Here is a 25,912-nt window from a genome sequence, read left to right as displayed (position 1 = left end):
TGTTTTTCAGCGGTCCCATCTCTTTGGTCTACTTTAATCTACAACAGTCCCCGTCTTGTGTTTTATCTTTTGTGACCTTGACTTTTTAATTTTTATTGGAATAGACCTTGACATTTTTGAAGGGTCCATACAGGGGTTTTACATACCATTCCACAATTTGAATTCTGATTTTCCTATGATTAGATTCAGGTAAAACGTTTCTGGTAAAACTTCTTATACCTTCACAGTGATGCCAGTCTGTCTCACTGTTTAGGATGTAAAAGTGATATGGCAACCAAATTTCACTGTTGTAAAGGTCCACTTTCTCCTTTGCAATTAAGTAATCTGTGGAGTGATACCTGGGCAGTGTGAAAATATACGGATTCTCCACAATCCTTTTATTTGATGATGGCTTTCCGTATCTGCTGAGGATCCTTCCCTGAATTAATTATGACACTGGTTGCTTAAAATAAGTGATTTTCTAAGTCTGCATCTGTAACTTGCTGTTTTACTGTAAAGAGCTTTCCTTGTTTCACTCCACCATTCCAACGATCTAGATGTGTTCTTAACACCTGTTTTGTAACTTAATGAGCCGTGCTCCTGCAAGCCAAGGAGGGGTACTCCAGATGCTGGGAATTTACCACTCAGGGTGAGGGCAGAATTGACAGGGGCGAGAAGTGGAGCAGGAGTGTCAGCAGAGGGCGCTCCTCCCCCGAGGCAGATTCAGGGAGGAGTCCCCACACATGGCAGGACTCTTCTCTTATCCAGGCATCCATTAGACAACTGCTCTGACTACAGAAGGACAGAGGAAATCTAATCTGCCCTAGTTAGAAAATAGTTCCTGTTACGGACTAAATGTTTTTGTCCCCTCCACAAAATTCATATGCTGAAGCTCCATCCCCCAAAGTGACTTTGGAAATGGACCTCTGAGAGCTATTTAGGTTAGATGAGGCTCTGCAGGTGGGGCCCCATGATGGGATATATGCTCTAATAAGAAGAGATACCACAAAGAGCTTGCTCAGTCTCTTTCCATCACGCAAGGACAAGGGGAGACGGTGCCTGTACGCAAGCCAGGAAGAAAAATCTCACCAGAAACCTACACTGCTGGGCCTTGATCTGGGACTTCTAGCCTCCAGGACTGTGACAAAAATCAATTCCTGTTGTTGAAACCCCTCAGTCCGTATCTGTCAGCTGAGTAGTGTATCTGCTAACAAGCTGACCCCTCTAAAATATATCTCCCTCTGTAACAGATTCATGTATTCAACAGTCACTGGGCACCCACAGGGCGTCACCACTACTGCGCTAGGCTCTGAGGACCTCCCTTCAGGAATGTGCCACGGTTTTGAGAGATACAAGTGATACACAGATAAATATATCACTTCATGTCAAGGACTGCTAAGTGCTCTGAGGAACATAAAGCAGAGGAAAGGGACAGGAAGAAAGATCCAAGTGCAGTGAGCCACAAACACCTAGGAGACTGTATTCCTGGCGAAGGAAAAAGCAAGCACAACATGAGCAGGATACGCCTGGCATGTCAGAAGAGGAGTACAAACTGTGAACAGCACAGTGTCTAGGTGTGGGGCTGTCACTGACAAATGAAATAAAACACAAACAGAGTAAAATCTAAAACTGTGCACAGACAGAGATTCAAGAAATCAGTGAACGTTATGTTGGTGCCAAGGCCACTGGAAATGGGGCTCCTGCAGACATAAAAAGCCACTTCAAAGAGTGAATTCTTGGATATCATTTAGTGAGCTCTTAAATCTTTTTATTAAAAACTCCCCTCCAAGAGCTGCTTCCCTTGACCCCTCCGTTTCACCCTCCCTGGACGTGTTATCAGCCACTCTTTTCTAACATACCCATGAGAACGGAGATCACCAACCTTCACCTCAATTACCTACTAGCAACAATCATAGAGTGATGAGAAAAGACGTGGGAGAGATGACTGCGGCAGGAAGACAGGGGTGCTGCGCAGCAGAGCATGGCTCTGCCAACTGGATGGCCAGACCGGGAGCTGCTCTTACACGTACCATCCATGGGACCTCCCAAAGTCAAGCAACTGCTCTCTCAGTGGCATCCCTCACCTGTGCAGGCTGACAGTAACACCTAAACTCACAACTCACGGCAACAACTGAATGAAGTAACATCTGGCACACAGCAAATAATTATTATCATTGATTATTTTGAGTCTCACTTGAGATTTCACTAATTCTTTTTACTCCCTACTTCCTCTATTCCTTTTTTTACCCCAAACAAGTCAAGTGTCCAAGCCTGACCTCAGCCTATTTGAACAGCAAGATTATTCTTCAGCTTGATTGCATTTTGTTAAGATCTTTAAGCAATTACACAAAAACTATCTACTCAATAATTCCTTTATTCTCTGTCTAGATGTCTCATATTTCATCATTCTAACCAAGAGAACCTGGAGATTTCTATTCAAATCCAAGTAACTTTATAGTACACAGGCCCACCCATCTGTTTAAAAGGACCAAGAAATAAGCAAAAAGATTTCTAAACTGCAGAGATAATAAAGAACCACACAGATGTTAAAAGGCATATTAGGTCTAAACACAAAACCTAGAGAGGGGAGGGCACTCTTCCCCCAGTGAAGGAGGAGAGAGATCCATGTGGACAGAACAGACGGGAAGCTCCAGGGAGGAGGACATGGACCCATACAGTGTCTGGCCCACCTTTCTTCTCTGCGCCCTCGGAACCGCGGGTCCTCAGGGTCCCGGGGGAAGCGGTCGTCTCCAGGTCTGCGGCCTTCCCACGCCCCTGGGGGGCCCCGGGCTGCACCCCGGGCATCCCCCTCACTGAACTCCCTGTGGTCAGGGGGGAATGGAGGCCCAGGGCCCCCACGCCTCCACTTCTCTTCTTGTGGTAAAGGGCCTCCTCGCCCCTCAAATTCTCGTAACCGGTGGCCAAAGCGCTTGTCAGGGTGGAAGTCGTCTGGTCTGCTGAAGTCATCAGGGAATTCGGGGTGAGGGCCACGCCTATCAGGGGGACCCCTGCAGTCCTGGCTGCCCCGGAAAGGCCCCCTCTCGGGACCGTGCTCAGGGCCGCTGCTCTGCTCGTGCCGCCTCTCTGACATTGGGCCCATGTGATGGTTTGGAGGGCCGCGCGAATCACCTAAAGGAAACAAAACTGATGTTTACCTTGTCTTCCAGGAGTCCTGTCAACACAGGTCTGATTTTCAGCATCTTAAAATTTCAGAATGCAGTCTTTTATTGAGAGTGTTTTCCCTCCTTGGTTCCCAGCGTACTTAGGAGACAAATGTCTCTAAGGCATCATATAATGAAAAGAACAAGGGTTTGGGGATACAGATTTCAACTTCATCAATTCACTGGCTAAGCAACTCAACAGCCGCAGTGAAGGCTCATTTAGAACACAAGAACATCACAGGTATAAGGATAAGCCTCCCTTCCTGCCCCCATTCCTTCAGAGTGTTGCTGGGCCCACTGCTCCACACCCAGGGAACTCATGCTGAAGCTCGGCCAGGAAGCCAAGTAAACAAATTCACCTCTGCACTTGTAACAGCCTGCAAAGCCCACCACAGGGCCACTGGGCCCACACTGCCCTGAGGTCTTTCCTTTAACTCCTAGTCCATCTAACCTGATTTGTTAGCTGATGCTTTGATTCTTAACAAAATCCTCTGTAGCATACGTGGAAGCATGGGCTTCTCTAATAACTGCTGGGTGCCCTGCTGTCCTTCAGTTTCAGGGTTTATATAAACACTTTTTCTGGATTCTTCATCACAGTATCATCACCATTCTTCACAGTGTTTGGAAATTAAAGCTTTCTTTTAATAAATATTTTAATATATGCTGTATAGTTACTGAATAAAAATGGAAAGAGACCAATTACACTTTGTTTATCTCCCAACTGTAAAGGGGTTTGTTTTCCTGGCTACTGAATGATGACTGCAGCCATTGTAAATGTGCATCTCTTTTCTGTCAACATACAATTTAAATCAAATATTTTTTTAAGGTACGTAGCTAAACGGACACTCTTGCTTCTAACTTCTAAAAATGTCATCCCTGCACTTTCCCAGCTCATGACTTTTACTGTTTTTTCCCAGCAATAAAGACAAACTTCCTTTCCTTACGTCACAGTCGTAATCCTTACCCTCCCAACACCTTCCTCTTTCATTTTTACTCATTTCTCTTAGCCATTTCAATTCCTCTTCATCATTCAACATGGGTAAAAAACTTGGAAATCTCAGTAGAAAAATACACCATGAGAAGTGTTTTCCTTCTAAAAACATCATTAGACAAGTCTCTTCTCTTTAGCTTTTTCCATCCCCTCTGCCTACTTTCCTTCCATTAAGCCAGTCCTCCCACGCTGAGGAAAGTGTCTTCTAAGCTGCCATTTTGTTCAAATACCTCAAGGCTCATTTCCTCCTGGTAAACAGCCCCTCACTTCCCAGTGTGATCCTGCAGCTAATGGCTCATTCTCTGACTTCACGTAGAGTGGTGTGACCTCAGACACTGCAGACCTTTGACCTGAGGAAGCTGAACACATCCCATTTGGACTTACCCATGAATAACAATCCTCCCATTACCTCTACCATGCTTAAAAGTACCCTGGCTCCTCCAAGGAAAGAAACCCACCACTACAAATAAGAAGGGATGTGGCCGCCGGTGAGCGGGCGGCGGCGCTGGTTAATCCAGTGGGGGATGGCAGGGCCACCTTCTCGGCTCCCCCTTCTCCCTTTGGTCCCTGGGAGGAGAAAGAGAGGAGGAAGAGGAGAGGGGTGGGGGTTGGGGGGCAGTGAAGAGAAAAGGGGAAGAGCGAGGAAGAAAGGGAAGTAGGTGGAGACAGACACAGGTAGGGGAGAGGGAGAGAGGCAGGCTCTCAGTTTGCTGATGGCTGTACCTTGTGGGTAACAGACTTCTTTTCTCAGGGTCCCCAAATCCAGAGATTGGCTCTTGATGCTTTCTTTTTCCCTGGTGGTCACCACTTCCACTTGGTAAGACTAGAAGAAACATTCTCCTAATTCTTTTACCTCTCCCTTCCTATTTCTAACAAATCGCATAAATTCACAGCTAAGCTTTAAATTCCCAAAGCCCCGGGGTTGAATATGCTGACAAGGACTTTGCCTAATCTGATCAAATCTGGGCAGAACCTCACATGTACTACAAGGTGCTGTGGGCTTAGCCAATTACAACTGAAAAGGGGTCTCTTTCTCTGCAGTGATGTCTCCACGATATTCATGATTCTCTGGTGTGTTCCTCCGTGAAAAGGCAGCAACTCCATCCATCCACGTCCCTCCCAGCCCCACCCTCTAACTGCCTCCAGCCGCTGCCCCTCCCCACTGCACTCCTGCTCTTCCCACACTCCTGGGAGAGCTGAACACCTTGCAAAACAAGATGGTGGCTCCTGCACGTGCCCCCTGTTGATACTCAGGGTTGATTCTTAATGTCCACAGAGCCTACACTGAAAATTCTTAACTCTGCTTTTCACAGTATCCACAACCTGGGGCACAACACACTGGAACACAGCTTTCGTCCTCTCAAAGGTACAGAACAATGCCACCAGGAAACACTGCCTGACACAACTTGAGGGGAAGGAGGGATAATACTAGAAACACTGCTAAAACTGAATTCCTTATCCCATCAAAAACTCAGACCGAAACAGTTCAGTTTTCTGGCATGCTAAAAAGATACACTTGCATTGGATTAACACAGGAACCACTCCCATTCCCAGGAGGACAAGGCTGGCTTGCAGCACAGGCCCTGCTCTCCTGGTGGCTGTCCAAGCGGTTTCATCTCCCGCCTCTGGTAGTGAGGAGTTGTGCCCTCTGCGCAGCATTCAGGCTAACCAAAACAAATCTATGAAGACAGCATAAGGCAAAGCTATGACCGAATTGACTATGCTCTTATTTTTCCTAGAGGTTCAAATGATCACATTCTATCAATTACTTACCAGTAAAACTATTGAAAAATTTACCCAAAGGAGGTAGAATATAATCTCTTATTCAGCCGAGCAGATATTTACCTTTGTTAGGGCCAGGTCCTTGTCCAGGGTTAAGAGGGGGGATGCGACCTTGTGCTCCCTGCTGCCCTAGTCCTGGTATCAAGGGTGGGGGGCCTGCATTCTGTCCTTCCTGAAAAGATGTGTTTAAAGCGGGGGTGTGAAATCAAAGGCTTATGCTTCATGAACAGCAATTTTATCATAATGTGACAAGATAAAAATACTACGTTGCCGCAAATCTTCCAGCAATACATAAACAGCTAGCAGAACCGTCCTTATATTGGGGGAAAGAAGATATTTCTCTGACCATAATAAAAGGAAACATATATTTCAAACCTGCTGATAGGTTTATTTAAAGCTACATCTTCAGTTGTAATTCCAAGCCAAAACCTCAATGGAAAGTCGGAAATCATAACATAAAAACAACACTACACAGAGATGGAACTTCTGGCAAAAGTAAAGACCTGGAGACCTTCCAGGACAGGTAAACTCTGCTCTTGCATCCATAATCCCTTTCCAGCTACAGAAAATAATTCATCCTCTCAAAAGGTTATGACTAGGTTTAAAAGATGGGGGCAGGAGCATAGGAAAGGGCCCCCTGCTGAGCAAGGCGCTCACTCACTGCTCTCTCCTTTCACTGCCTTCTCTCTACTGGCTAACTCCCCTGAGCCCAGCACCCACTGCTCGCTAGCAGGGCTCCTGAGTTCTCACAGCTTCTGTCTGACATGTACTTGCTGCTCTGATCCTCATAACCTCCTTGCTCTGCAGCCCCAGAGCTCAACCTTAGCTTGTTCCTAGTCCTTGTTCCACAGAATAAATAATATTCTGTATTTTTACCTAGCCATTTCTAAATTCTGATTCCCCACACTGTCCAGTGATCTTGGATCTGGACTCTTGACAAATAATCAAATATACATCTAGTCATTCCTTCATATAAAAAATGCATTAGTGACTGAACCTACCATCAACAGCAAAACTGCTTTCACATTTCAAACTAGCTACAAGAGCAGCCTCGGCAGGACTCACTCAAGCTCCGCAGTTAAACACTGCCACCATGGACTCAGTACCACTAACGTCCACACGCCTTTGTGTCCTGTGCCTTTTACTGGAGGGCAGCTCTTTTCAACATCTTTCATGTTATCACCTTAACACTTGAAAGCAATTCCATTAAATTTAACCAATTATAATGATTGGCTTAAATAACTGACCTGATCAAGGTGAAGAAAGTCAGATATCAGCATAAGAAATATAAGCAAAGCTTTTCATCAGACAACTTCTGAGACGTGAAATGCCCTCTAATGTATTAATCCTCCATTTTCACTCCAGTATTTCTACAGGTAAATTAAATTTTAGAGCCATTTTGCTTTTCATGTCTAAAATCTTCTACTATATGATACAATAAAAACATTAAATTGTTCCCACAGACCTGTCCTCTGGAATCTGACACGTTTATATAATTTCAGTCGCAAAGTGATAGCTAAAGTTCATCATATTTTTAGCCTACAAAATGAAAGCTGTTCATTCACTAACATAAGGTTAGGTAGGTAAATATTATAAATATTTATAATATAAATATAATATAAAAACTCCGGGAGTTGGTGATGGACAGGGAGGCTTGGTGTGCTGCAGTCCATGGGGTTGTAAAGAGTAGTACACGACTGAGCAACTGAACTGAACTGAATATAAAAAACACACACAAATATACACTGTATTAATAAAATATAAAATATTTTTAAGTTTTAGGACAGTTCTGGATGGTAAACTTAGATTTATTAAACATCCTAAGTTCTGAAATGTGCCCAATAAATTCTGGAAATAGATTCAAATGCCATCAAATTCTTCATTGCTATGCCATTTTTAACTTCTGGAAGATGTGCTGAAGAGGACCATAATCTAGTTATTTTAATTCGGTGAATCCACTGGTCACCTTCACATCACAGACACTCAGAGGTGGTGTATGTTCTACACACAGCATCCACAACAGGCCCTCTTCGGCGGGAATCAAGTGCTTTTCAAAAGGTGAAGACCCAGGGAATCAACAGTGGTTCATTCACTCACTTTGGTCCATGACTGACTTCAAGGACACAAACAAAGTTGTTCTTACCCAAATAATTCTTTCAGACTATGAAATTCAGTAAAACATAAAAACCCACAGAGCCAAACAGTGCCCATGCATTCTTCTGTAATTCGGCCCAAGAAAACTGAACTTCCACTACCTCTCAAGCACAGCTCAGCAGATGGGTTTAAAAAAACTTGGCTGACAGTAACAGAATTCTCTAAAGAGAGCCAAGAAAATTTCTGCAAAAATACTTCCTCTTGAAAATATTCTTATACGTGAACTAAAAACAATTTGAATAGAGTTTCATCCAAAGGGTCACCATTTGAAAACATGCAATTCTGAACTCATATCTCTAAAAGTATTCAAGGAAATGAAAATAGTGAGAACATAGTCTACAGTATATTCAAGAGTTAAACATCCCAGACTATCTTAAAAGTAGAGCTGGCAGGCAGTGGCTCAGTTGTCTGGAAGCCCATGAAACACCAGCCTATGAAATAAAGAGCCCAGAAAAGGCAGCAGAATAGACCTGGAGCCCCCATGCTCCCTCCTCAGCACCACAGCTCTTTTAGAGCCCTGAGACAAATATGAACTGTATTCAATCGGGAGTTCTTCTGGAAGAGGCTGAGAGTAAAGATTCTGTTGCAATATATTTAATGATCTACTTAATTACTCTTTCTTCCTTCAGCCATGATGCTATTCTCAAGCCACTGTCACTACCTGAGACGTCTACACCAGCTGTTCCTTCCTTTCACAGCATTTTGAAGTGCTGCCTCAGTGTGGAGTGTATTTTCCCAAAGTGTAATATCTACAAGTTGGAAATAAGTAATACCTGGTTGAAGGGGGCCCGGGGCCCATCACCTAGCAGAGCTGTTTTCTGCTGCTGGAATGGTATTGGCCCTTGAGATGGATGTGGCCCTCTTGCCGGGTTCTGCTGTCCCTGAGGTCCAGGGGGCCCTTGCATGCCACCCTGGGGTGGAGGTCCCAAAGAGCCCTGGGGCGGCCCCTGCTGACCTTGTGAGCCTGGAGGCCCCCTCAATTCCTGGGGAGGGCCCAGCATCGATCCTTGGGGTGGAGGGCCCTGCATGCCTCGCATCTCCTGAGGACCTCGCATCTCCTGAGGGCCATGTCCCAGCAGTCCACTTGGAGGATGAGGTCCTCTCATCTCTTGAGGTGGGTGACCCAGCATCATCCCTTGGGGAGCAGGACCCTGGTTCTCTCGGGGGCCTGGAGGACCCTGCATTCCTCTTGGATTCAATCCCATCAGAGGTCCCTGAGACACAGGACCTTGGATCCCTTGAGACCCTGGCCCGCCTTGTATCCCGTGAGGATGGGGAGGTCCTTGCATTCCTCTGGGACCAGGTGGTCCCTGCATACCTTGAGTACCAGGAGGTCCCTGAGGGCCCAAGTGACCCTGGGGACCAGGTGGGCCTTGGGGGCCTATGTGACCTTGTGGGCCAGGTGGGCCCTGAGGACCCATATGACCCTGAGGACCAGCATTACCCTGGGGTCCAGGTGGTCCTTGAGGTCCCAGAGGGCCATGAGGTCCAGGATGCCTTTGTATTCCCTGGGGCCCATGCATGTCCTGAGGCCTTGGCAACCCCTGGGGCGGTCCCTGGGGCCCTTGTGGTCCCATGAATCCTTGCGGCCCCCCACCTCCCTGATGCAGTGGAGGGCCTTGTGGTCCCATTTGTCCCTGTGGTCCAGGGGGTCTAAACTGTCCCTGTGGACCTGGAGGCCCCATTTGAGCCATGTTCATTGACAGCTGCTGAGATGGATGAGGCTGTTGAAAACCTTGAGGAATCTGAGACATTGGACCTTGTCCTGGAAAGGGCTGGGGTCCCAGGAGAGGGGTGCCAGATGAAGGAGGAGGCTGAATCTGCTCAGCCTGTTTCTGTGCAAGTCTTTCAATTTTAAGTTGCTAGAAAGAAAGAGAGAAAAGGCATGCTAATAAATATGACATTATTACTATCACTTAGTTTGGGGAATCTCAAAACAAACATAAAGACATTATTGATTGACCTCTTAATGCCCCAACTATAACTAGAATCCATATGATATTCATATGTTCTGAAGGTACTCAGGCTTCCAGACTCTAAAATGCTTCTTTCCAGGTGCTGGGAAACAGCAGCCAGGACTATTCATATCCATCTTGATCGGGGAAAGCACAACAATTTACTAGTGTTTTATCATTCTAAGTAGCTTCCAAGGTAGAAAAAAAAAGAACAAACCACCTGCTCTAAAGCTAACAGAAAATTCTTTTATCTATGGATAAATATGTGACTCCAAATTGAAACTGTTGGTTTTACCTTGTCTATTAAAAATGTATGTTCAACTGAGGTCTACTCATTGCTTGACTGGTCTGGTTTTAAAAGTCTTAGAAACAGGATTCTGCTAGAAACTAGCTTCCTAATGTAGCAATAAGAAATTATACTGCTCATCTGACCCATGTAAGAGTTCCTTTCCTTCTCCTCAAGGGCAGATCAATAAAAAAACATTAACCACTACTTTCTTAGATCATCTTGAATTCCCTCAAAAGTGTCACGCACCTCCAGAAGTTGTGGGTTAGTATACTGTAATGTGGCCATCTCTTGTTCGATTTCTGCTTGTGTTTTTTTCTTCTCTTCCAATTTAATGTCTTCTTTTCTGTCATTCAATACCTCGTTTGGGGCAGGAATTGGAACTTTATTTTGCATCCATGCCTTGGGAATGAAGAGAACATTAAAGTATACCCTAAGTGTGTAAATTATAATGACAGAATGAGAAAACCATTCTATAATATCACCAGCTCATTCCAACCTGGTGAATACAAGTTCATGCAGCTGGTGAATTATCTTTATTGCTAACTCTAATTCTCTAATTCTTAGTGACACAGGAATAGAGTTAGGCAAAGCACATTACTAGGTAGAAACTGCCAAGTTGAAAAAGCTGCAAGATTTCACATGCTATTAAGATGCAAAGCCTGCCTGCCTCTTCAAAAGGGCGTGTACACTTTTGCACATTGTGTGAGGGACAAACAAAGTGGAAGACAGAAAAAATATGCTGACGAGTGTCAACATACTCTTTCCACTCCAAGTCTCTTTTCTTCTTCCAATAGCTTGGATAATAACAAGGTGAGAATAAAAGAATATCCAGAGAAGATTCATGACAAACTCAGCACTAACTGCAAAGCAGCAGATGGAGACTATGTCTAATAATGCCTGAAATACGTGAAGAAAGCTCCACAAAGTCTATAGTACAGACAGACATACCTTCAACAGATGAGATAATATAAGGGAGACCTATCCTTGCACATCAGTGAGACTCACCAGTTCCCCAGCGCATGAGGAGGGCATGGGGAGGGGATGAGGGTGCCCTTGGAGTTGCTCACCTGCTGGAACTGAGCAGGGATAGGTTTTGCATACGGAACCTTCTTCTGAGGCACTTTTTTCTGATCCTTCTGCATTACCTCCTCCATTCCCCAATCTAAACCTGGAATTGTCATTTCAATTTCATTTGATTCATCTTTCCCTGCAACCAAGAAGAGAAGCGGTTAGCCAAGGAAATGAAAGAAAATGGCCACCTCACCAGTGAATGTATTTTTGAAAGAACAAATTCTAAATATTATACAGCTTATATCACTTTTATCAATGCTTCTCAACATACATCATTTTGACATTTTCAAAATAACTTACTATCACAATTATAGGAAACAGGTAAAATTACAGAAAAAGTTAAATTTATAGGAACAACTTCTCTTACCCATCTGTTCTTGTTCCATAGCTAATTTTAGTTGTTCTGGTATTCCCATCCCTGGAATTACTGCCAGACTATTAGGTTCAAGGTCATCTATAAATAGGAATATAGCCATTGTTAATAGAGATTTCATGAATGTAGTGGGCCAATAAAATTAACACTTGATAAAAATTGTTAGAGATTCATAAATCAATAAACTATAAAACTAAAATTCATTTTACATAATCTTCTCAATACTTAACACTTTTATTACAGAATATCATATTTCAAAGAAGAATAAACATGCAAGAACCTCACCATATTCCACTCCATCTTCAGACATTCCAGGTAATAGGTTGAGGTTGTATCGATCTCGCATTTTATCACCTGGTCGGTTTCGGGTCCAAAATTTGCTGTCAAAATAAAAGTATTTGGAGGGAGGAGGAGAGGAGCAGAGTTTCAGTGTATCTCTGGGCACTTAACAGTAGTAGTAAGCAGTCCTCTGGCAAAAACAACAAAGTTTTAAAATGCCCTATTCTAAAAATTTTTAATGTAGAGAGTTTTTTTCAAATTAGAAGGTAAAACAAAATTCAAATAACAAAGTCATATTCAATACTCAATCTCCTTGTAATATGTGTATTTATAAACCACTGCGAACATGTCCTTAAAAGTAAGTTAGAAAATAAATAAATACATTCATCTATGAATGGACTAAATATGCATTTATCTCCAGCTGCTCCATAAACACAGCAATTCCTCGTTACTTTTGACATAAAGCTTACCTAGTATGGTCATTTGAGCCTGAGCAGAGAATATGTCCAAGGGGATGCCAAGCCAGACTCCAGATCATTCCTTCATGGGCCATCTCCATTCCACCCACTTCTTTCTCTACTCTGTAACGGCACCACAGAAAGCAGTCTTTTTCACAAAAGTTACTCAGCTTCTCCTCTGCCAAAGAAGGTACTTTCTTTTAGCGTAATACAAAGCTACCAAACTTGGTAACTTTGAATCTGGTCAATTCCACATGTTTCAGAGGTACCCAGTTGTGATCAATAACATTTTTCCAAAGAGCACTTCAGAGGGGAAGTGCCTTAGAAATTACCTTATCACAGGAAACAAGGAAGTTGGTCTTCCTCTCCCTTTATGACTTCCATAGCCAGAAAGAGAAGTGCTATGTTTTCTATTCCAAACTGGGTTTACAGATACAGGACATATGAACACTCAGAGAAAAATACAACACACTATCATTTTTTTCACTTTCGGGTGTGGTCTTCATATAATTTACAACTTCTTTATGTAGTGAGTGCCACATACCCAACATGCCAAAATAACAAAGAGCCATCAGACCCTCCACTGGCAAAAAGTCCTTCATGAACAGGATGCCAGGCCACAGCTGTAAACAAAAACAATAGAGAAAAACAAAATTATTAGGATGTCAGAATTCTACAGTGATAGAATGAGAAGCATATCATAGCTACTGACCTGTAGCTTCTTTCTTATGACCTCGGAAGACTTGAAGCTCTTCTTTCAGATTTCGGATGTCGAAAAGTTTACAGAGGTGGTCACGTGATGCTGTGAGTAGCCAGTTGCCATTGAGATTTAATTTCACTTCCATTACTGTGTTTTTATGGGCATGACTAGAAACAAAGTACCAAGAATATAATCCTTGGTCAGAATTCAAAACAAGTGTAAATCAATGGTCATTTTCTTGAAAAGCACACGGTAGTCAAGATGGAAGAAGTTTGGCCTAGAAGTAATAACGCATGTAACATTACAGGACTACCGTTAAAATATACATGAAAGAAATAGGTCAAAGACAGAAATAATGTCCATTATCTAAGCAGTTTTTACTGACCAATTTAAAACAGCAGCAGAACTTCAACTGGGTAGAAAATTTTATCTGTGAAGCAAGGAAAGCACTTGAACACATAAATTAATATACAATAAAACTCATTAAATTTTAGAAATTCAATAACCTGCTCTTATTAAGTCAAACGTTAAAAAAGAACTTGAGACAGTTTGAGGGTTAATTTGAACTAAAGACTCTGCAACTGCTGAGGCCAGGACAATACACGTCTCCTAGGAGCACCATTAACAACGTGTTCTATTTGCTCGTGGCCACTGGAGCTGTGCAACAAAGCAGCCTTGCTGCCAACCAGCTCACTCTGGACATGGCTCAGTTCTCAATCAGAGGGACTAGGAAACAGCTGCTTAGTTGGAAAAAAAAAATCAACAACAATCAATCAATATTAAATGAACTGTGAATGTTCACAGATGAGTCAAAGAGAAAATTTTACGATGTGGCTGCATTGTAACTAAACACCTCAGAAAAAAAAATTAAAACTGATTTAAAAACAGAGGGAAAACTTCTCTGTTTCCCTCTGTTTTTTCCCTCCCTACCTCTGAAGAGCTGTAGGGAGAAGGAGAAAGGGGGCTGTCTCACACGTGGCACACATATCAACTCTATATAGTGCCAAGTGTATCAGTGTTATGAGTAACCTAGAGTGGTAGTAATATCCACCTCCTCCCTACCCCTCACCCCCACGATACCCAAATTAAATTTACATGTATGTGGGAGAACAAACATCAAGCCTGACTTGATGAGGAATTCAGAGAGAAACCATATTTAATAAATAAAAGGCCTATAGATAAGAATCCATCTACTGTCTACACTACTTTTTCAGGAATACATGAGAGGAAAGAAGGCTAAGAGTTAACAATCCAGTCAGCTGTGCTCCCCTTTTTTTAAGGATCAAGGTGGGGTTCCTATCACTTACAGTGTTGCAAGACTCTGCCCAGTCTTGGGATCCCAGAACTTGATTGGCTGTTGACTATCTTTACTTCCTGAAACAACTAACCCTTTCGTTGGATGCCAGTCTACACACTTCACATCAGCACCGTGCCCTGTCGGAAACAAGTTAAGATAAAAACCTAATCAACATAGATACTTAAAACAGGACTCCATTCTAATTTATACCAAAGTAGAGAAATCTATTAAATGTTTTGATCCTAGTGCTCAGTCTTCTTAAACTTTAAAATGCAACCTGTCCTATGCCACAAGGCACAGGAACCATTTCTCTTCTGGAACTATTCTCACTTACTTGCTGGTAGGCCAGTCAAGACTTTTTGGAAGCTTTACCTCTCAGGCCCCTGTATATAAAGCTTTTCAAACTTTTCATGATCTTCTGTGTATTATCCTAAGTATTAGAAACAACTCTTGTTCACTTTAGCTTTCCTACTTTGCAGCAGTCCCTACAGATCGTAAGTTATAAATCCAGACATCATCACTTTCTAGACGTGACAATAGGAAAAGCATTCCATCTTTCTGATATCATTTCCTGAAATATAGAATGAGAAAAATAATCCCTGTTTCACTCACACTTATGTCAGATGAGATGATAATAAAAGCTAGACAATCAAGTGCTCACTATATGATAGGCAGTGTATGAAGCACTTACAATCATCACCTCTTTAAATCCTCACAAAATCCTGAGGAAAGCTGTTCTCTTCAACAAGAACAGGAGCTAGAATCTGAACCCAGTCTCCTGGATTAGGGATAGTAGTTCTCTTAACCACTGTAGTTACTTCACACGCGTAATAGACTAAGCTTACTAAAAATCACTAAAGCAAAAATCAGAATTTACAAAACTGAAAAAAAAAAAGAGCATGATTTTTGAAAACTTGGTTGCCATAAAAAAGAGCCTCAAGAGTATTTTACACAGCAAATGCACTAAGAAGCAAATGGAGAGAGGTAAACAGCATTTGAAATAGCTCCTTCTCTAACCTGGATCAAATCCAGCTTCTATGAAGTGGGAAGGAGGAAGGATACAGAAGAACAGAAAAATCGGGAAGGAAGGAAGAAGAGATGGTTCTAGAGGCACTGGAGAGAAGGGGAATTCGCACCTCAAATAGGCAAGGACTTAACTAAAGACCATCCCTGTGCTAGTAAGCACTCAGAAGGTACCAACTATCTGGAGAGCAGTTTGGCAATGTGTATGAAAAAGCATGAAAAAAAGAGTATGACCTACAACCCAATAACTCCATGTCTCAGAAATGATCATAAGGATATAATGTGTGTCCATAAAATTTGATTTGTAAGGATATTTACTGATATAGTTTATTTTTAAATGCTCTTGAGTAGGAAATATACTACAAATTAAATTTCAGTATGGCATATGTGCTCAATGGAACATGATACACCTATTATAAATGATTTTATAGATAACAGCATGATTAAAGTGATCATAATACTAAGTTTATTAAAAAAAACAACTGTGTATAGCATTCCTGATGCTATCACTGTAGAAAGCAAACAAATTAATAACATGAGGGACTGTGTGTCCAGCTACATAGAGAAAAAAGGCAAGAAGCCTCGATACCAAGCTGTTACAACATTAAACTGAATAGTAATTTCAAGGTAATTATTTCTCTGTCTTCTGCTTTTATATTTCCTACAATTAATATATATTATTTTGTAACCAACAAAGGGAAAGGGGAAAGAGGTTTTGTTGTTCCCTTAATTTTTTTCATTAAGAGCTAAGGATGGAAAAACTGGATAGAAATATAAATCAAGCTCCCGGCCTCTTGCTTGCCTTAAGAACTTTAAATCTTATTAATAACTTTATCCTTAAAAGATATGACCAGAGAATTTTAAAACTTTATGGGTCACTATCACCTAAAATTTAATATTGTATAGATATGTATTTTTATCAAATTTGAGTAGAAAGCGCATGAGAAAGTATTTTTTTAAATGTGATGCACTATGCAAAAAAAGTTCATATTCTTAGCAGTCACCTCTACCTCACTTTCTCTGAGACACTTTTACTACATAAAGAAAGTATACTTGTTTAAAAACGTACATGCAAAAACAAACCCCCCCTAAAAAAAACCCTATCAACCCATAAGAAAGGAACAACAAAGTATATTTTAGTTGCTTTACTTTTGTTTTTGGAAGTTTTCTGAAATATTTAAATAGAATTCAAACAAGTGAGAAATCCCATTCATCCCTTTTTGTTAAATGAACTTGAAAAGAAAGTGAAAGTGAAGTCGCTCAGTCATGTCTGACTCTCTGCGACCCCATGGCCTGTAGCCTACCAGGCTTCTCGGTCCACGGGATTTTCCAGGCAAGAATACTGGAGGAGTGAGCTACCATTTCCTTCTCCAAGAGATCTTCCCAACCCAGGGATTGAACCTGGGTCTCCCACATTGTAGGCAGACGCTTTACCGTCTGAGCCACCATATTCATATATATCACTAATATAAGTCAAATTGGTCTGGACTGATTCTTGAATATTATTTTATTGGTCACTGTCCCTAATAATAAAAATAATAGCAGTAGCAAACACATATACTCCTTATGTGTGGTACTACTCTAAGCAGAGTATGTATACTGAGCCATAATTTTACATCTGATTACAAAGCACAGATAGGCTAACTAACTTGCCCAGAATTATACACTTGATATGTGGCAGAGCCGATATATGAATGCAACAAGCTGGCCCCTAAGCCACTGCTCTTGTCGTCTACTCCATACTGCCTTATTACATGTGAAAGGTCAGTTTGAGAGTTACAGAGGAAAACAAAAATACGTACCTTCCTACTGAATATCTGCTTTTCTATGCATAAAGACTCACCAAAGGACGGTATATTTCAGACAGGGTACTGAAATACAAGGGGGACTATGCAAATCTTTTCATTATTTTATCTTTGAAAAACGTACATATATTATCTACTTAAAAAAATAAATACAAATAATCTAAGAAGATATGTACAATAAGTATGTGTAGCTTGCTAACCTTTGTGGTTTAAATAGAGAGACGCACACACACAGAGGACACACACGTGCTGAAAATACAGACCGTGTGTCTGAGAGGACACGCGAGAGTGTGGTGACAGCAAGTGCCACAAGCGTGAGGGCTGGGCATGGAGGGAGCACGGGCAAGGGCAGCTCGCCGTGTGTCATCTGCTAACTTTAAAATACTGAAAACAAATGGTCTTCGGAGAAAAAAAAGTCAATTAAAAATTTTAATTTACTTAATGGATTGATTACCTTTATGAAATCTTTTACAAGTAGTGTAAGTCATTTTCATAATTTTTCATGAAAAAGGAGAAAATAAATAGATTGAGCTGGCATAGAAGGAAACTAATATGCAACTGATTCCTTCCCCAGGAAAAAAGTTACTGAATTCCCAATGAAGAGACAAAAACTACTTCAAATGATGAAATTCTACCCTCTCCTGTCAATATGACACATTTAAATCCGGAAGAATCAAACAAGTAGAAATTTATCCTAAGAAAATAATTTTAAAGGATTTTTTAAAACTTAGTTTCAAAACATGGTATTTGAAGCCTTGTTCATAATAGTAAAAAAGTATAAAATAGTTTAGAAGTGGAATGACTAAATCAACTGCACCACAGCCCCCAAACAGAAGAAACGTACAACTACTGCAATGAAGCTTCTGGGGACAAAGACAAATGCCCTGAAATAAAGTGGACTTTTAAAAAGCAAACTATACATGCACAAACAATGCATATGCTGTAAAGATGATTATAAAAATGCACATAAACAATTATTATAAAAATGTACATACAGATAAGCGGGAAAGGAAAATTATACTGGAAATTGTGAGAATAAAGGTAAGATTTTTCTATCCACATTTCCTAAAATATTGTGGTTTTAGTCATAAACAACATGGGTAGATACTGTGTGTATGAACTTTCTGATGTGCTTTTAAAATGAGAAAAAAAATGCAAGCTACTTTGCTAGGTAATATCTTATCCATCAAATTGGCAAAAATTAATTTTGGTGACACAGTGTTAAGATGGTTGTTTAGTCACTAAGTTGTGTTCGATTCTTTTGCAGTCCCATGGACTAGCTCTCCAGGCTCCTCTGTCCATGGCACTTCCCAGGGAAGAATGCTGGAGTGAGTTGCCGTCTCCTTCTCCAAGGGATCTTCCTCACCCAAGGGTTGAACCCATGTCTCCTGCACTGGCAGGCGGATTCTGTTAATGAGTTATAGACATTTTATACACAACTGGTTGAAAAGGAAATTAGCACAACTTTCTGGGGGCTTTTGGCCCAATCAGAATGTTTTATGCTTACAGCTTTTAATTCTGTAATCCCTCTGGTAGGAATCTACCATGTTTGCAGCTGTAAAAAGCACACCAAGATTTATATTTAAAGGTATTTATTGGACCTTATTTGAATTCTAAAACTGGAAACAATCTATATCAATAAAGGGCTATTTAGAAAAATTTAGGTACATCAATATAATTCAATACAATACAGCTATTAAAATTGAGGTTGGAACTGAAAGAGGAAACGTTTTGGAGTGACAGACTTTATATCTTGATTATGGTGATGGTTACAAAAATGAGGCAATTGGAAGGAACTTTTTGGAGGGACAAAAATGTTATATATCTTGATTATCATGCATATATTTGTTAAAATTCATAGAACTGTACACCTAAACAGGGTAAATGTTACTATACATAATTTATATCTCAATAAACCTGATTTCTAATATCTGAAGCAGATTTTAGCTCCATTTGTAAAGAAGAAAACATAAGCTGTTAATAGTGTAGGGAGAAGAAATGGTACGGGTTTAAGAAGCAATTTACTCTTCTATACTGATTGAAATCTCCAACATGTGCTTTTATTACTCTATATAACGGCAACTGCCTCTGGTTTCCTTCTATTCAAAACTCAAGGACTGACTGACGCCAGTTAGCACTTGGGTTTGCCAGTACAGAACTAACCAGTGCCTAGGGTCCCAGGGAGATACACTTCAGAGCCTCTGTGGGAATGCAAGTTTTCATTGAAAGCTTTTGGACTTGGTATGACTGAATTAAGTTCAAAGATATTAGGTTTTGTGACCTAGCATGCCATATATAAAAACTTAACCTTATATAAATTATTATCTCATGGAAAAATGACTTGAGTCCCAAACACATGGCTTATCAATTTCAACCATTATTCCTACAGAATGCCTATAAAATAATTTTTATTATTTCAAAGATAATTTCAGGATAGAATCATTCAAAGTGCTTTGTTATCCACAAACATGGAAATTTCAAGAATGCGGTATTTTTAATGCTAAAGCAATTAATATATATATATCCACATGATGACTTTTTATTGGCCTAGTGACCTAGATATTTTAGAAGTAAAAACATCTTGCTAATGGCTCAAGATTTTAGGACTAAAAACTTCTTAACAATGAAAGACCAAATATTTTTTAAAGCAACATTTAAATGTTTCAGGTTTAAGCTTATAAAAAATACAAAGATAAAACTCTCAACAACACCAAACCTGCTCCAGATACTATAAAGGAACAACGTATAGATCTGTAGGGTACTGATGGGAGTCTACAGGTAGATTGTAGCAAACACATACAATCATCATTAGGATGGCAGAGCTTTAAGAAGCCAGTGATGCAGGCACATGGTTGCCAAATAAAAACTCTAGGATCCCTGAGAAAGGTAACAAGGATCTTGGTTGTAGTAGCAGTAGTAGTGTTAGTCACTCAGCCGTATCCAACTTTTTGCAACCACACAGACCACACACAGACAGAGTAGCCTGCCAGGCTTCTCTGTTCAGGAACTCTCCAGGCAGGAATACTGGAGTGGGTAGCCGTTCCCTCCTCCAGGGGATCTTCCTGACCCACGGATAGAACTCAGGTCTCCCGCATTATAGGCAGATTCTTTCCTCTCTGAGACACCAAGGAAGCCCAGCTTGGCTGTATTTGACAGCAACTAGAAATGGAGGCTGTGCTTGAAGAAAAATTTCAATATTGATACTTGGAGGTACAACTGCCAAATTCTAATATATGCCAGTTGCAACTCATCAAATGAAAAATAAGACTGTCATGATAAATCTACATGTGAGACTCCTTTTGAATGCTTATAAACACTTAAGAATTTAACCTGCACTGTTCAACATAGTAGCTATTAGCCACATGTGGCTATTTAAATGTTTTTATACATCCCTCAGTCACACTACCAACATGTCAAGTGCTCAACAACCCCATGTGACTAATGACTAGCATATCGGAAGCATAAATATAGAATATTTCCATCACCACAAGAAGTCCTATCGGACAACACTGATTTAGACATTTATTTTTTAAAAAAACTTTCTTCTTAAATCTCCATAATCACATTATTTTTATTTACTATCTCAGTTACAAAATGATAGCAACAACAAAAAATTATCTTCAATCAATACTTGAACTAGTGAAGACCTGCAAAGTTATAAAGTCTTGTAAAAGTTTTACAAGAGAAAACTGAGGCCTATTTGGGTTAGTCCACTGACCACTGGTAGCCAGGACTGCCTCCTTCCCGTGTCCAATCTTCCCTTCACCTCACCAAATATAAAACATCCATATAAAGGGGCAAAGAGTTTCTTTTGTTTATCAAATTTTGCTTGCACAAATGTAAATGAGGAGGGTGCAGAAGGAAACCTTCTAAATATCTTTCCATCTTGAAAATATGGAAAGAATTTAGGGGTGAAACCTAAACACAAAAATAAGAATTACTTTTACCTGAGAAGTAATCACATTGACCTTGAAGAGCAAGGTCCTGTTAAATGTGACAACCATGACTCAACTCCACCCAAAGAAATTCCAAATTAATCTAATCATACATTTTCAAACTTAAGTTTTGAGGGCAGTGAGTTCTGCATCATTTCTTCGGTAGCTAAACATTCCTTCAGGATCCTCGCTAAACGAATAGTGACAGAATTAGCATCTCTGGGAGACAGGTAGCATTTGCTTTGTGGGTTAACCAGTGTCTGACACCCAGAATTGTTTAGCTTATTACTTCATACACTTGTTTGCTGAAAGAAACCATTAATTGTGCATTAGAATTTATACTGAATGGGGAGATTAATAACTTTACTTATTCCACCTGATTACTCTTTCATGCATTCATCTATCTTTCACTTGTTCACTAATTCAAAATAAAAGTGCTCAACAGTACTTATTGGGCTCCTATTACAGGGGCTCAATCTCTAAAGTAGGTGATCAGGCAAACAAACAGAACTGAACTCTGGGGAAGTATCTGTGGAACCACAAAGTCCAGGCACAAAAGCTTTTAAGAAAGTTAATGCTTAAAAAAGTTTTCTGAATATAGATGGAAATTAAGCCAGCAAAAATTAATACAGGTTTTTTAGAGATAGCTGTCCACAAAACAAATAAAAAACCTTTTTAAGTAAGTGTCACGTAACTATCTTGAAATAAGGTGCAGAATGCAGGGAAAAAAACATTTTCCTAATGGTAAAATGTTTAGATGTTATTGTTTTTAAAGGCTATCCTAGAAATATAACGCAGAGACTCTTAATAAATCCTAAAATTTTAGGAATAACAGGATAGATGTCCTTAGCTATTTGGCTTATTTTTGTAGAAACTGGAGGCTTCCTGTTTATCAATAATTTCCTATCCCAGAATCTGGTGTGCTGCAATTCATGGGGTCACAAAGAGTCGGACACGACTGAGTGACTGAACTGAACTGATTCCAGAACCATAAAGTATGGTGCAGTGAAGGCTAGAAGCCAACAAAGGAATAAGGTCTGTTTTTGGATCTTCCCTTACAGGAGCTTCCCTGGCCTCTGTGAAACTGTGTGTGAATTTAGTACCCCTATGCATTTTAAGAACCTCATCTCTCCTTCACAGCCTCACCAGACCCTAAGGGACCTATTAGCCCACATTGGTAAACAGCCCTGCCTTAAGACAGTGCATATGTCCCAAGGCTTGGTGAACAGTCTGAAAAGCAAGATACAGAATTTTATTTGAAGGTCAGAAATAGCGTCCATTTCCCCATTTTATTTTTCCTGGATCAGATCATTATGTGAACAAATCTTAAGAAAGTTTTCTTTCATACATAGCTTACAAAACACCAAGATTTTCTAATACAGGAAGGAAAAAAAGCAAACAAAATTCAAGTACCACTTTGCACAACATTAACAGTTGAAGAATTGCTATTCAAGAAAGTGTGTCAAACATTAACAACAAACTCAAGCTACTTTCAGCCACAAAAACAGAAAATATAACAGTTCAGTTTAAGGCAAAGGGAATGTGTAGTCATGGTCCATAGCCAGACATTTCAGCAGATCAGCAGAATTAAGAATTTTAAAAATTAAGGAACATTAAGTTACTTGTACATTGGTCAATGAATATGCGATTTATTAGCACTTTTACCTTCCTTTTTTGTAGGATGATTTTAAACTTGATCCAACACTGAACATCAATTGGGAGTAATTACTATCTTTGTCTTTTAAATCCAGAAAGGTATGTTAGTTAAAAAAAAAAAAAAAAAACTATAAAATTAAATGGAAAAATAAATAAATTAATTAATTTAATTAAATTAAATTAAATGGAAAATAAATTTTGGAAAGAGTACACCTCTAGGCAGTGCTTACACAAAGCATCTCCTAAGCAGCAACAGTGCACAGAATCATGGGTAAAGGGTTTCTCTGGTCAAATAGCTGGGCAATGCTGAATTTTAAAGACTGACAAGTTTCTTTCCATGTCTGAGGGCCTTACAAGGCTTTCAATGTATATGACACATCTGTAGGTGAGAATTTGACCATGAGTCTTTCTTCCTGAATACTTCCAATACTTCCAAGCCCCTCAAAAGACTAATCTGCAAAATTCTGAAATGCTAGCTGAAATGATGAATGGAAATTCAGGTTAGCAGACAGTTTTGGAGCAGGAGAGGAACAAGTAAAAGGCCCTTTAACCATATCTGTAATGTGTACTTCTTTTTAAAATTCATAAATATGTAAGCCAAAAGGTAAGGGTTTGACAGAGCTGAGTGGTAACACAGAAGTGTTTATCAGGTTATAAAAAACTGTAGAAGATATAGTGTCAGAAGAGCATCGGGTGTACAAACAGAAAAACTCATACGGAATAGGAAGTAGATACATCATAAATTTGCCAACCTTCTACTTAACGTACATATTTAATTTGCATATGCAAGGAAAATGGTTTCTGTATGTTTGTACCATGTGCTTATATAGTACTGACAAAAGCTGACCTAAAAGAAATTGTCAAGTACTTTAAAAATTGAAATCAAACACACATAAAATTAATGCCATGTAACTACTTCTGACAAAATGAAAAAAAAAAAAAAGAATATATGACTAAGTGCATAATTTGAGTCCAATTAAAAATTTAGAGTATTCAAAAAAAAAATTTAAAGTATTCAAAAAATACAAGGCTATTTTGGAGAATATTTATCAAAGAAGATTAAAGAGAAGGAATGCAACAACCAAATATTCTTTCAGCCTCATTGCTGATATACTGCCCCATTGATGAATGTTAACAATAAATATTATAAAGCACTTCAGCCATTTATTTGTCTAAGATGGGAGATAACTGGTGTCTCATCCAACACAAAAACCAGCAGCAAAGTCCTTTTTAAGAAAGGGTACACTGGGGGGGGGTGTGTGTGTGTGTGTGTGTGTGTGTGTGTGTGTGTGTGTGTGTGTCTGTCTGTCTGTCTGTGTGTGTGTGTCTGTATGTGTGTCTGTGTGTGTGTCTGTGTCTGTGTGTAATTAGCTAGTCAAAGGTTCTCTAGCAAACATTTCTATGCATATACCCAATTCAACAGTAATATACAGATGGTACAATATTCTTTTAAAGGGTCAAGAAAAAAGCATAGTCATTGCTTGAAAAATTGAAAGAAAATGTAAAAAAAGAAAAAAAAACTTTAAAAGAATCAATAGGACTACCAGAAAGAGCAGTCCTATGCAATATTAATAATAAAGCTAATTAATGCCAGAAGATACCTTGGCCAAGAATGAAGATAACTCCTAATTGAAGCTCCTAATAAAGAAGAAAAAACAAAACCATTTACAATGATACCTTTGGGTACTTCAAAGGTAAGCTTTCCTTCTGAAAACAGGTAAAACTATGATTCACCCAGCTGAATGAGACCATTTAAAGAGACCATTTTTTTTAAGTTGAAAGTTTAGATAGATAAACACAACACATAATCCAGGTCAAAGTACAGTTTATTAACCCCAGGGCAATCATAGCCATGCACAGTATCAACTGTACTCTGAATCTCTTGAGTTTTGCCAGAATCTTTTTGGGAATATTTGCACACTTTTGGTAAATGTGGTTCCCTATATAATTCTGCCCATCTACTACTACTCATGCCTTGGAAGAAAGGAAGGTAACAATGGCAAAGTTAGAGAAATTTATCTATATCAGAACAAAAAGGTTATGTGAACCCCTAAATACTGCTGGGGTAAGTGTATATCACATGAGTCCCAGAAGGCTGTGTAATTTCTAACTACAATTAGGAGTTTTTTCCTACAAAAGAATATTCAGATACAGCCGTACACTCTAATTGGATCTTGATCATTATTTTCATTTCTATTTCAAAGCAGAAATAGATAATGGAGAAAACCTCAACTGGAAGCTTGGTCATGTTATCTAGTTTCCATCATAATGAAAACATATTCCAATAAAATAAATATCCATTAGTTCACAGTGATATAAATAAGAGGAGGAGAGCAGCTGAATCACTCATACATGAAAATTCCAAACAACTTAGGTTTACCCTCAAGGATGTGGAGCATAATTCCCAATGCTTTAGGTGTGGGCTGTGCCTCATGACTTCCTTTCAAAGAGAACTGTATGGAGAAGAGGGAAAGAAGTCGCCTTACACTGGTGAACTCTGACAAACACTGCTTCAACATGGTGATCAAAGTCAACATTAAGTCATGTTGACAGTATACACCTCATATTCTGATGTGACAGAAGTGGCACTTTACCTCTGTGAATCTCCTCCCCAAATTCCAGAACACCACACCAAAACCAGTCATGAGAGAAATATGAGATAAATCCCAATTGAGGGCCATTCCACAACTACCATAAAACTTCTCATCAAAACATTGGCAGCAAGAAGACACAGAAACAAAACCTTGATAGTGCTAAAATGAGAGGGGCAGGCAGCTTGGAATCTAGGATTCTGTATCTAGCCAAAGACTCACTATAAATGAAGACATATAATAAATTTTCAGAATTTCACTCATAGATCTCAGAAGTAAAAAAAAATTAACTATTCCAGAAATGTGGAAACCAAGTAATGCTTATTAGGAAATGTGAAAATCCAAAACAGCTCAAATTAAATGTAACATATTATAAAGAACACCATGATTTCCTCATGGAGGTGTTTAAAATT

At 39.9% G+C, this 25,912-nt stretch overlaps 1 protein-coding gene across 9 annotated transcripts in view; it reads right to left on the bottom strand.

Annotated features, from left to right (window-relative positions):
- The window catches only part of WDR33 (WD repeat domain 33), a 110,578-nt gene that overhangs the window by 6,164 nt on the left and 78,502 nt on the right, over nt 1–25,912 (bottom strand). For 3 of the 9 annotated variants that reach the window (NM_001206078.1, XM_005202212.5, XM_059876334.1), the window contains 11 exons: nt 14,500–14,626; nt 13,205–13,359; nt 13,037–13,115; nt 12,505–12,615; nt 12,041–12,135; nt 11,750–11,836; nt 11,379–11,518; nt 10,558–10,710; nt 8,841–9,929; nt 5,977–6,085; nt 2,670–3,108 (listed from right to left, as the gene is read on the bottom strand). In NM_001206078.1, the coding sequence (NP_001193007.1) occupies nt 2,670–3,108; nt 5,977–6,085; nt 8,841–9,929; nt 10,558–10,710; nt 11,379–11,518; nt 11,750–11,836; nt 12,041–12,135; nt 12,505–12,615; nt 13,037–13,115; nt 13,205–13,359; nt 14,500–14,626 (2,584 nt within the window). Of the gene's footprint in view, nt 1–2,669; nt 3,109–3,134; nt 4,699–5,976; nt 6,086–8,840; nt 9,930–10,557; nt 10,711–11,378; nt 11,519–11,749; nt 11,837–12,040; nt 12,136–12,504; nt 12,616–13,036; nt 13,116–13,204; nt 13,360–14,499; nt 14,627–23,021; nt 25,362–25,912 lie in introns of those variants that run through there. The other 6 variants (XR_009491064.1, XM_005202213.5, XM_059876316.1 and 3 more) reach the window with 6 other exon arrangements.

This window comes from Bos taurus, chromosome 2 (genome assembly GCF_002263795.3).
Source record: "Bos taurus isolate L1 Dominette 01449 registration number 42190680 breed Hereford chromosome 2, ARS-UCD2.0, whole genome shotgun sequence".
NCBI classification, from domain to species: Eukaryota; Metazoa; Chordata; class Mammalia; order Artiodactyla; family Bovidae; genus Bos; species Bos taurus.
Note: the sequence above shows the minus strand (reverse complement) of the source record. Positions and strands in the feature narration are given on the sequence as shown.